This window comes from Anabrus simplex, chromosome 1, assembly GCF_040414725.1.
Source record: "Anabrus simplex isolate iqAnaSimp1 chromosome 1, ASM4041472v1, whole genome shotgun sequence".
In the NCBI taxonomy this organism is placed as follows: domain Eukaryota; kingdom Metazoa; phylum Arthropoda; class Insecta; order Orthoptera; family Tettigoniidae; genus Anabrus; species Anabrus simplex.
This window is the reverse complement of record NC_090265.1, coordinates 1379613951-1379627454: the sequence shown is the minus strand read 5'-3', so window position 1 is coordinate 1379627454 and position 13504 is coordinate 1379613951. Positions and strand designations below refer to the sequence as shown.

General features: G+C 36.2%; 1 protein-coding gene across 1 annotated transcript in view; it reads left to right on the top strand.

Annotated features, from left to right (window-relative positions):
- LOC137497031 (J domain-containing protein-like) overlaps positions 1–12962 on the top strand; it is a 63270-nt gene extending 50308 nt beyond the window's left edge. Inside the window, exon 4 of the mRNA XM_068225511.1 lies at positions 9128–12962. Within this exon, the coding sequence (XP_068081612.1) occupies positions 9128–9337 (210 nt within the window). The 3' untranslated portion in view covers positions 9338–12962. The remainder of the gene's footprint in view (positions 1–9127) is intronic.
- Positions 12963–13504: the final 542 nt, after the last annotated feature.

Sequence of the window (13504 nt, the reverse complement as noted above, 5' to 3'; positions counted from 1 at the left end):
TATTCGCACTGAGTGAAATGGTAGTTTAGGGGAAGGCCTGAAATGTAATCTATATATAAAACAAGTGTTTTGCCTGTACATTGCTCAGAATTTGAAATGAATGGTATTTCTATATCTGTCATGTCCACAGTAACAAGGAAATGCATTTTGTACTTTTCCGTAATTTCTGTCTGTCTGTATGATTGTACACGCATCAATAGAAAATCGGTATGTAATGTCGGGTGATAAGCCACTACAAGCTCGGCTATAAATTATTTTATTCACGCTGAGTGAAATGGTAGTTTAGGGGAAGGCCTGAAATGTAATTATCAAATGATTTATGTTATTAGTGGTCGTATCGATATATATATATATATATATATATATATATATATATATATATATATATATTAAGAGTTTTGTCTGTACAATACTCAGAATTTAAAAAGAATGGTTTTTCTGTGTCGATTATGTCCACAGTGACAACGAAATGCATTTTTTACTTTTCTGTAATTTCTGTCTGTATGTATGTATGTATGTATGTATGTATGTACACGCATCACGATAAAATGGCTGAAGAGAATTTAATGAAAATCGGCATGTAATGACGGGTGATGAACCACTGCAATCTAGGCTAGACATTATTTTATTCACGCTGAGTGAAATGGTAGTTTAGGGGAAGGTCTGAAATGTAATTCTCGAATAAGTTATTTATGTTATTAGTGGTTGTATCCATAAATACTACATAACTAACCTAACTTTAGTTATGTCGTAAGTTAGTAGTAGGTATGTAAGAAGTTATTAAATTTACGATCACTTATGACTTATACATTGTTACCGTACCTCATATAATCGGAGATATTCATGAATTTGGATTTTTGTTACTAAGTCCATATCAGCGCCGAGTCACGAGGAAATGGGTAAACAGAATTTAGTGAAAATCGGTATGTAAAAGTCTGAGAATAAGGAACTACAGTCTACGATATAAATAATTTTGTAAGACACCCTAATATCACAGAGTCGAAAGAAAATTAATGTGAAGGCCTGCAATATAGAAAGCTCATAAACTTTATCAACAATAACACTACATTGACCATTGTTTGTTGTGATGTGCTTTCTGTCTTCTCTTTCCTCTCATCCCCGATAGATAGGATTACTGCAGCGTACCGAGGTTTTTTTAAATTTGCTTGACGTCGCACCGACTCAGGTAGGTCTTATGGCGTCGATGGGATAGGAAATGAATAGTGGTGTGAAGGAAGCGGTCTTGGCTTTAAGGTACAGCCTGGTGTGACTGGTGTGAAAATGGGAAACCACATATTATTTTTTTGCTTAACGTCGCACCGACACAGATATGTCTTACGCGACGATGGGATAGGAAAGGTCTAGGAAGTGGAAGGAAGCGGCCGTGGCTTTAATTAAGGTACAGTCCCGGCATTTGCCTGGTGTGAAAACGGAAAACCACGGAGAACCATCGTCAGGGCTGCCGACAGTGGGGCTCGAACCCACCATCTTCCGAATACCATCTTCAGGGTTGCCGGCAGTGGGGTTCAAATCCACTATCTCCCGGATGCAATCTCACAGCTGCGCGCCCCTAACCACACGGCCAACTCGCTTGGTCGTACCGACTGTAACAGCCTGCCTGTATATTGGTGGGAAGTAGCTGGGGTGTAAGATAACTTTCTTCTTTAGCATGCCATTCCTCTGGTTCATACATTTTCTTATATATCTGGTACGTAACACACTGGTTCATCATAGTATTCGAGCTATACAATCCCTACTCTGAGCCACTGATTGAATTGAGTAGTGTGCATATTTAACGGAATAATGAGAGAGGAGTGTTCACGGCAGTCTGCGACCTGGTTATTCCAGCTCTGGAACTTTGGACTGTTAGATCGGCACCGTAGTACTGTTCGTTGAAAGTGAGGAAGTGTGCGGTTTTTCATTTGATCGAGTATTTTATATCATAACATTGCTTTCAATCGCTACATTCCTACTGACGTTTTTGTAATGACCTATGTTGAATTAAGTTAGGAAAACCACCAAGTCAGTCTTTCTGAGAATCTCGTAGTGAAGCACGGGTACATCAGCTAGTGTATAATAAAGATATATGATGTACCTGTCCCGGGCATCGACAGAGTAAGTATTTTAAAAAATCAGGCCTCACAGATGTCATGGATGAAATCTTATGGATGAAAGAACCTCAGAGAATCAAACCCGGGCATCGCGGTCCCATCCTCTCCACTTTCATTCCAAGCAAACGGCTATGCACTCAAGAGCAAACAGGTTGTAGTAATGTCCGATGAAAATAAAGTGGACATGTAAAATAAATATCTTGAAAGTAGAGCACTATAGTAAGAGGAATACAATAATCTCATACAGAATAATAATGGATTTTTACCTTGTGCTAAAAACACAGTGTATTGCACTGAAAGACATAAAAGAAATATATATATACCGTACAAAAATTAAGTGCCTATTAGGTCACCTGAATGGCAATTTTAGTTGTGATATCCTAACACATCACCTAGGTAATGTCTATCATTGTGACCAATTACTGTCTCTCTCAGTTCATATGTGATACTTAAATATATTTTGACATTGCAGGTTCGAACCTCCTATGACTGTTTGTGTCTAACTCGGTGGCATACATTTCTGATTCTTTCATTTTCACTTTAATGATGATGCCGTACCAATTTGAGAATTGTGCAAGAGTTCTTGGATAAAACAGGGATTTGTGCTATGGCTTGGCCTGCTTAAAGCCCTGATTTGAATCCAATTGAGCATGTTTGGGACTAGCTGGGCAGAAGAGCCCGTCGGCACTATCAAGAGACCCTACAGGACCTACGGAACGCCCTCCTGGAAGAATGGGAGATGATTCCTCAACAGGACATTACCGCATTAATCAGGAGCATGCCTGAAAGGTTGAATGTTATCATTGGTGCAAGAGGTGGCAATGCACGCTTTTGAGGATGCGAACAGAGGTCCCCAAGATCATCTCTGAGGTCTGTGAAGTGAAAGTGTGAAGTGTATAACATCAAAACAGAGGTGCATTACTTTTATGAGCTTACTCAATATTTCCTTGAAATGTGCATCTCTGGCTTAATTTGTTCAATTTGCCTTTTCTTTTCATTGTTAAACACTTGGATGGGACCGTACCACAATATTCTATCGTAAGATAGTGGATCAGTGTCATACGTGTCATAAATTTAAAATAAATTTCAGCTTTGAAAGAAATTGAAGTGTTGCGTTTTTCGTGCTGCTCAGTGTATTAGCAACTTGAAAATTTTTGTTACTGTTGTATGTAAATGTAACACACTTCTTTTTTACTGTCGGCAGTATCTTTCTCTAGGATGGTGATAGGTATATTTTTCACCTTGGAGATGACATGTATAGAAAGCCCACTCAGATGACTAATGTAATAAAACAAGACTCTTTTCACCCTAATTCTCATAAGAAAACCTTTTATATTTTGATACACAGACCCTTGAATATTCCACTTTCTAAATATAAGAAAGAAATTAATCTGTCTGTTAGGTCATCAGCCCAGAGGCTGGTTGGATCCTCAAATAGCACCACCAAAGGCTATGCAGTTGTAGGGAAACTGCAAAAACGAATGGCAGAGCCAAATGAGGCATACTAGGCAAGATGAGGAGTGAGGTAGTTTGCCATCATCTATGAAATAGCCCTAGAAACCGGCTACAGCAGAATCTTCATGAATAAAATCATATAATACGTGATCTCTTATGGCCAGCACTTTGCAGCCATGGAATTCCAGAGATATGTGTATTAGGATAGACCCAACTTCTATACGGTAAAGTATGTGCCATTTCACTGTCCTAAGACGATAATTCAATGGAGCTAAATTGGTTGCAATTGCCGATATCAAAGTTAAAAATGATGCATACACTCAGTCATTCATATCAAGGAGATACATATATAACGAGATTGGAATAATAAAGATCAACATGGCAGTGGCTGAGACAAAAAAGGACTCAGAATTTTTAAGACACTGTACTATTGCAAAAAGATAATTGAATGAGCAAGTTTAATGAACGGACTTGTTGATCTGAAGGGACTGAAAACTCGTATATAATCTCAAGAGTTGGAAGAGAATCATTAAAAGAATGAGATCTACGAGGTCTACATTTATTAGAGGACGCATAATTACAGAAGCAGTAATTAAAACTGCTAAATAAAATAAGTTCATACATTGAAATTTCATAACAGCAAGACTAAGCCTTTACTCATTTACAAGGAAGAGAATTTGATACTACACGGATATAGCTAAATCAACTTTTAAAACAATAATTTCAGTATATAAAACTGAGATAAGGGTAGACATATTGGTAATCTGCGAATGTTACTAAGATTAAATTCAAATCTAAAGAATTATCATTGAGAAACTAAAATGTTAGAAGGCTTTGGATTCAACATTATGACACAATTAACTTCATATACGTATGTATGTTTGTATCCCATTTGCGCAAGATCTGGCTGCCATGTATTTCTAAGACCATGGTGAAATTGTCCGGAGGAGGCTGAGCCGAGCTGACTGCAACGAAGGTCTTCATTTCCCAAAGCATCCCGATGACCAAAGGCAGGATGTGATTGCCAAGCCCAAGCCGCAGGTGTTGAGGAGAAACTAATCCAATCCCGGAGGTGCTGAAGGAAAAAGATAAGTTTTTCAGTAAAGTAAGGTAAATAAATGTTATAAATTCCAATGTAATCATTCATAATTGTTTGTGAATAGATGGTTGATCGTTTTAGTATTCAAAATATCTCAAATATGTTAGATTCTCGCAGAATAATGTTACATTTGTGTCAAAAATCATGGATATAGGTAGTCATCTGAAAAACATAACCAATCCTGGTTAGGGAGTGTGAAGTGAATTATACATTAGTGCCACTGCTATGACATTTAAGCATATTCGGAGGTTATTCTATATGAATTGTGACATATATATCGGTAGAATATTTAAGCTTATATGTGTGATGATTAATATTATGGAGTATGAAGGTTGAACAACGCCATAGGAAGTCAGAGTAGGATAATATATGAATATGAGAATAATTCGAAGTGGTAATGAGAATAGCCAGCCCCGTGGTGTAGGGGTAGCGTGCTTGCCTCTTACCCGGAGGCCCTGGGTTTGATTCCCGGCCAGGTCAGTGATTTTTACTTGGACCTGAGGGCTGGTTCGAGGTCCACTCAGCCTACGTGATTAGAATTGAGGAGCTATCTGACGGTGAGATAGCTGCCCTGGTCTAGAAAGCCAAGAATAATGGCTGACCACACGGCACCTCATAATCTGCAAGCCTTCGGGCTGAGCAGCGGTCATTTGGTAGGCCAAGGCCCTTCAAGGGCTATAGTGCCATGGGGTTTGGTTTGTTAATGAGAATAGGTAAGAAGAAATTTCATTAATCAAGTGGATAATTAGGAATTAAAAAATGATTCCAAGCATCAAGTTGAAAATACCTATGAGAATTATTGGGAAGAAAAGGAAGAAATATGTTATGATATATGAGAAGAAAGTGATATTGAAGTATTAAATGAATATAAGAAAGGATCGAGACTTGGAATATGTGCTGCTATGTTGGTAAAGAAGAAAATGATTGATTTTGAAGAAAAAGAGGAGGATATATGATGCAATCCAGGATCATTAATTTTCATGATACCATGATGATCATTCGTTGACAAGTAAATCATATCCTACGATGTTGAAAATATATGGTGGAGTTTATAATAAATGCAGATCAGTAGTGATTCATCTGTTTCATAAGTTATGGCATAAGTAGATAATTGCAGTGAATTATTTTAGGAAGTGTTGAGTGGTGGTTTGATTAATTTTAACCTAGATTTCTACCGTAATGTTGAATCTTCTTTGAAGATAAGCATGGCATGGCATAGGCATTATTATTTCTTTATAAATAATTCCAGGAGGTTAGATAATTCATTGAATCTTCATGAATAATATCCTTTACCTATTGTAGTAAATGATACAAAGTAAGATGTTGGAATTCAGATGTTCATGTGAGAATATATCTCCTTAGTTACATTTTTACGGTCAAATTGAATGGAAGATTAATGAGATGACTGATATATTTGTGTTGACAAATTATGTTAGATATTAATATTAGCACATGTTATTGCTAAATTGACACTTATCTTTTTCCTGGTGCATTTAAATGAATTAATCCAACAAGAAACAAAACTGAATGCTCATCCTAAGTAATTAGAAGAAGAAGAAGAAGAAGAAGAAGGTGAAATATGATACTTTCCAAGATAATTTGTAAATAACATTAAAGAGACTTTGATTGTGATTTATGAACATTTTTATAATATGATGATGTGAAGATGTTATGCGAGTTCATTTCAAATTTTACTTCAAGATTTCAAATTTAAATAAATTTTACATACATACATACATACACTATCATTATAGACTGTTATGCCTTTCAGCGTTCAGTCTGCAAGCCTCTGTGAATTTACTAAACGTCGCAACAATCCTCGATTTGCAACTAGTGTTGTGGCCTCATTTAGTTCTATATCTCTTATCTTTAAATCGTTAGAAACTGAGTCTAACCATTGTTGTCTTGGTCTACCTCTACTTCTCTTATCCTCCATAACGGAGTCCATTATTCTCCTCGGTAACCTATCCTCCTCCATTCTCCTCACATGACCCCACCACCAAAGCCGGTTTATGCGTACAGCTTCATCCATTGAGTTCATTCCTAAATTAGCCTTTATCTCCTCATTCTGAGTACCCTCCTGCCATTGTTCCCACCAGTTTGTACCAGCAATCATTCTTGCTACTTTCATCTCTGTTACTTCTAACTTATGAATAAGATATCCTGAGTCCACCCAGCTTTCGCTCCCATAAAGCAAAGTTGGTCTGAAAACAGTTTCGTCTGGGAGCTGACTTCCTTCTTACAGAATACTGTTGATCGCAACTGCGACTTCACTGCATTAGTTTTACGACGCCTTGATTCAATCTCACTATATTACCATCCTGGGAGAACACACAACCTAAATACTTGAAATTATCAACCTGTTCTAGCTTTGTATCACCAATGTGACATTCAGTTCTGTTTAATTTCTTACCTACTGACATCAGTTTAGTCTTTGAGAGGCTAATAATTAGCCTCATACCATACTCATTGCACCTATTTTCAAGTTCCAAGATATTAGACTGCAGGCTTTCAGCACAATCTGCCATTGTACATAATTATCATCATTTTTAAATCAATAATACTAGTTACTACAACGAAACAGAATTAATGAATTTAATGTCAAAGGATAATTTTTCTCAAACATTTTTCTTTTCTCAATTTCTAGAATTTGAATAAATAATTATGGTTGAGATATATTGATATTCCTTTTCATCATCTAGTTTAGGCATTCTCTTATTTTTATTTATTTTTAGATTTAAGATATAATAGGAATTATTTTCTTGCTGAAACTAATAATCTGTAGGATGGAGACGTCCATCGTTAACTGGGCAAATGATTTGTTCATCAAGAAATATTTCGCATTTTTCCCGAAATTCACATTAAAAATAATGGCAGTCAACTAACCCTAATAGTATGCTAGTCTGTATTTCTTCGCGACTTGCCCTGGACGCAGGAGAGGCGCAGGTCACAAGTGTGATTCATTGTCTGGCTTGGCTCTTGCTGCCTTTTAACATCACTGTTGGTGTTCACCAAATGATCTCCCTACTCTTTTACCTCTTTATATGCATACGGCAACAGCTGACATTCAGTCTCTGCATCCCTGGACACCTCAATGCTGATGATGTCGTACTTTCACATGAGTACAGCCTTGCACTTTAGCACCAGGTGGAAAATCATAAAAAGTGGCTGGATGAGAATGAGCTGCAACTCTACATCGAAAATATAGAATATCTATAATGTGGGCCCCAAACCAATGGTAGCATTACTATCGATGGTCGGATCTTAGAAGAATTCACCTATTTTAATTATCTTGGATCTCTTCTCACATCAGATAATGATGCTACCTCTGACACCGGGATAAGGGTCAACACAGGATGGTCCAAGTGGAGACAGATAACTGGTGTCCTCTGCAATACAAAGATGCCTAGATAGCTGAAGGCTGAAATTTACATGACAGTGATAAGATCAGTTGCTCTGTATGAAGTAGAATCACGTTTAAAAGTGAAATGCAGACAAACCCTCCATGCTATGGAGATGAGAATGCTATAATGGTCACTGAGACTGAGTCTCTTGGACCATATCGGGAATGAAGATGTGTGATGGAGACTTGGTTTGGCCCCATTTGTAGAGAAAACGAGAGATGCTCCACTCTCAGTGGTATGACCATGTCATGCTAAGCAATGATAATTCCATGATGATAATACCTTCAAACTTGATGCAGGAGGGGGCTGACTACAAGGGAGACTGCTGAAGCGGTGAATAGGCAACATCATGGAAGACATACAGTCTGCGAACCTCAATCCTCAAGACATCCTAGACATAGCCAAATGTCAAAAATGTTGTCAAACAGCAATCCTATTTAATGGGGGAAACTCTAGGAAGGAAGGAATTAGCCATTATTAATAAATTAACTGACCACAACTGTTCTAATAATTAGAATGATCATAACGGTAATAATTATTAATATAACTATAGTCCACCTCTGTACTATAATGGTTAGTCAGAGACCCGGGTTTGATGTAATTGTTAGAATAGTTCTTTTAAGGAAGTGGAACAGTCTGCACAAAATGTAACAATTCCTTAAAGTATCTTTCACACTGTAAAAATCCAAAAGATACCATATCTGTTAAACTATGTTTGTTGATTTTAAGATGATGAATATAACTACTCTAATCCTCCCAGGATATCCTTAAAAATTGCCTTATCCTACTGTGTAAATTTTGAATTAACCTGTTTCCTAAGAAACATTGTGTGTCAACATTTATTTCTCTTTGGCTAACATTATTTCTGACCTGCACAATACGTTAACATTTGTACGGCGGTCAGATGGGCATAACCTGACTTGATCTATCAAATTAAAAACAATTTTTTTTAAACATTTATATATAAAAGGCCCTGCTATAAGATGGAGAGATATTATCCGTAAGTAGATTTTCTTAAACCAGTAACTTAACATATTGCTTCTGTGTTTCTTGGACAGTCCATGCATTGGTCCACTCTGAAAACAAAGGATCGAATGTTGCCAGAGGCAGGAGAAAGTGGAACTGTCCTAGGAGGAGCAACATCAGCTGCACATCGTAGAGCCTCGGAAGGAGGAGCCAACATTCACTGGGGCGCCAAGGGCACAATGCAATGGGATTCACAAGCACCAAGTGAGGTGGTTAGTAAATTCCGTAATTATGAGATATAAAGGGATGATGATAAGGGCTTTTGAAAAGATATTAATGTATTTGATCAATAACCTGTCATATGTTGGTCCCAGTTTCCCATATAATAAAATATTGTATTAACACCTGGGTGTCGTATCAGTAACTTCTTATTGGAGTAGACCACTACAGATAAATGTATGTGCAGCCTCTTAGATGTTGTACAACAATTCGGACAATCTTCACTTTTTGTGACATTTCTAACAATTTTTGGAAGTTCTGTCATTGATACAATGTTTTGTCTTCCTAAGAATACTTGCTATACAAACTTGTACATTCCTATAATGCATTCTTTTTCCTTTAGACATGTATCTTATTTCTTTCAGTACATATATAGAGATGCTGTGCAATATTTTATGAGAGTACATTTACTCTTATTTAAAATGCATATACATTTTATATTTTTCAAATATGCAAATGTCTAATGACACAATCTATTTATTATTTTTATGGTATAACAAAATAAAAATGTAATCCTTTAAAATTAACTAGAAACTTAATGAAGTCCAATGTGCTCAATAAATATTGGCAGAATTCATTCTTACGGTAATGAAAGATATTCCACATATTTTCTATTGAAAAGGTGATTTTTTAATCTGTAAAAGCATGAGATGGTTCCTGTGTAGAATACTTCTGTGATATTCAACTGTAATTCCTAACTATCATTCCTATAACCCTATGTGCAATATGTACCATAAATATTGTTACTGTGTTCAGCCTCAAAATCTTGTGACTGTATATGTATGCCCCAATTTATCATTCTGTTGAGGTTGTAAGTTAGGAGTGAAGTGCACTAAAACACTGCATAAGCTCGGCTGCATATGCTAATTTCAAACTCTGTTAAAAATATGTTGCATCAACTCAGTTATCGTAAGTTCATAAGCCTACTGTTAAAGGCTTGTGTGTGGGAGAAAGGGCACTAATCACTATGGGGAGGGGAATGGGAAAATAATTTCGTTTTTAGAAATTGTTTTTTCTCTTTCATTATACCGTACTGAAATTATAATTTATATCATTCTTGTGGACTTGTGTGCCAATGGTACTGGACTGTAGTTGAATATCAACAACTTTTGCTAAAAGTGTGTTCTTTCACTGATTGTTTTATATTTTGCTACTTAAAAGTTCTGTCCCTTCCCCATCTCTCTGCCTGCTGTTCACTCTGATATCATGTAAATTCAGTTTGAGGCTGAATAGTTTTGCCAACTTTCTGCTAAACAAATGTTAAGTTAAGCTCTTCTTTAGCATTAAATTTGGATGTGAATTTTTGTAAAAAATATTCAGTAACTTTAGTAATCAATAACAAACGAAAATGTAATATTTGAATGAGAGTAATATTTGAAATGTTATTAGTGGTACCATCACACTGCAAAATTCTACAGCATAGACTTGGATAAGAAAATGATTAGAAAACATTTAACCAGATCCATAGTCAGTCACCACTGACCTGCATTTAGGGCTGTCACCCAGGTTGGCAGATTATCTATCAATTGTTTACCTAGTCTTTTCTTAAATGTTTTTTAAACTGTTGGAAATGTATAGAACATCTTCCTTGGTAACTTATTAGAATCCCTTTTTATAAACAAATATTTGCTCTGATTTGTCATCTTGGAATTCCAACTTTATCTTCATCTTTACCTTTCCTACTTTTAAAAACTCCATTCAGGCTTATTTATCTCCTAATGTCAGTCCACACTATCTCTCCGTCAACAGTTTGAAATATACCCCTTAGTTGAGCAGCTAGTCTCCTTACTCCCCAATTTTCCCAGCTCGCAGAGTTTCCAACATTTTCGTAACACTACTCTTTTGTTGAAAATCATCCAGAACAAATAGTGCTGCTTTCCTTTAGATCTTTTCCAGTTCTCAAATCAGATGTGACTGGTGAGGCTCCTGTATACTAGAACCATACTCTAATTAGAGTCTTACCAGTGTCTTATATATGCTATACGGGAACCATACTCTAATTGGAGTCTTACCAGTGACTTACATGCTCTCTTCCTTACATCCTCACCACAACTTCTAAATACAATACCCTCATAGCCATTTGAAGAGATTTGTAACCTTCATTTAAAATCTTGTTAATGTGATTACCCCAGTAATAATTAGTGTGGCTATCGCTAGCCTAGTACTGCCGTTATAAGGCAGACCCTCCAACAAGGTTAGGCGACATCTGCTGTGTGTGGGGAAACTGCATGTTATTTGGTGGGAGGATAGTGCTGCCTGATGGTTGAAATGCTGTTATATTGGGGACAGTACAAGCAACTATTCTCCGAGTAACCATATAAGATGAAAAGCCCTGACCTAGTTGGGTAATCAAACTAGAGACCCTCTGTGAACGAAAGACCACTACACTGACTATTCAGCCAAGGCGATGGACATTACCCCATTGTAGATCATTATTCAACAGACAGTCCTTCTCCGTATGTTTTATTTGCATTTTAATACAATCCAAATGAAAGTTTTGTAAATTATCTCTCAGTATCAATGTTTAACTCTTTTTTGTAATGCAGTTGTTTGGTATGCAGAACTTAAGAATCGTCTAGAAGAAATCTAATTCACAAAATGGGTTAGACAGAGGTTTGATGTACGATTCTAGGAAGGTTCTGTGTTATTTAATGGCAGATCATCATCATCATCATCAATGTCTCACTCCAGTTGCCTGGGTGTGGTTATCGCAGATCTTATTATAATTTAACTGTACTCATCCATCCACTGGGTAAGCACTGTGTTGTGTAAGCTCTATGCCTATGGACTTGTTTAAGAACTCTCATTCCTTAAAAACTGCTTTTTTTTTTTTCTTCTCTCTCATGCAAGGTTCTTGGAGACACAGGAGGAACTGATGTACAGGGATTTTTCCCATTTGCATTAATCTTAGAGATTTTCAGTAGTAACAAGAGTCTATTTGCAAAATAATTAAAAGATGTGATGCTTTATTCATGTGGATGTGAATTCTAAACCTGTTGGAATGTTTTCAGAACCTTCAGTACACAGTATATCACATGTGCACAAAGCCAAGCTAGTGCAGTTTTTGAGTGTGTTCTTCAGTTATGAGTTACAGTAATTTGAAAATGTAACTTAAAGTTATGAGTGCCATCACAATGTGGCTTGACAGTTATTTATTTTAATAGATGTTCTTAGTATGTAACTTTGTAAGATTCCTTTATGTTATATATGTACATACTACAGATACAATTTATTTACTATTGGGAAGATAGGATAATCCAGATTGCCTGAAAATATGACTCTTAGAAAGGTATTACAGAAACAGGGTAACCAAAAGTAAGTTATTTTTATATTAGGTCTTTAAAAGTATGTAGCTTATGCCAAATATTTATGAAAATAACTTACTTAATATAGTTGACTAATGTCATTTTTAATGACAGGCTACATTGTTTTGAATCTGTTATGACTTGCATAGTATATTTCTGTAATTTTAAAGTTTCAGCCTTCATTGGAACTCTAAAATCTTTTTAAAGATTTATAACTGGAGGATTTTTGTATCTCTCCCAATAATATCTCATTGTTGTTACTATGAATGCAGTATTTCCTTTTATGTATATTGAAGTTTTGAATTGTATGTTTCAAAAAATAAATGTCAAAGCAAATTTTGAATGTAGTTCTTTTATTATTATTATTATTATTATTATTATTATTATTATTATTATTATTATTATTATTACGGGGTTACCCGTGGACCAGCAGAGGTGAAAGAAGGTGCCGGGGAGAATGGGTCTAACTACAATGCTAAGAAAGAATTTAAAACTGAAATGCAAGGTTATATTTTTGAAAAGCAACAAGATAACAAATTCTCACTTAGTGAGATAACAGTGACAAACAGAAAATCCAAGATTAGAGTACTGTAACTCTCTTGGGCTACAAGCCCCAATTTTTACCATTTTTGAGTTCTCAGCTCACATTTACCGAGAGCACAAATATACACAAGGGCAGAAATCCCTCAAAACATAGAGCGCTTGCTTCCAACACACAATATCAAGCCTCCCAGAGGCACTTTTACAACACGAGAAAAGAGCGAACGTGCTCTCAGTTCTCCCAAGCCTACTCAAGGCAACATTACATGAAAAATCACAGGCCTTAGAAGGCACTATTTACAAATTTGAAACAGGGGTATCTTGTACCCAAACTATTGGGCCGTT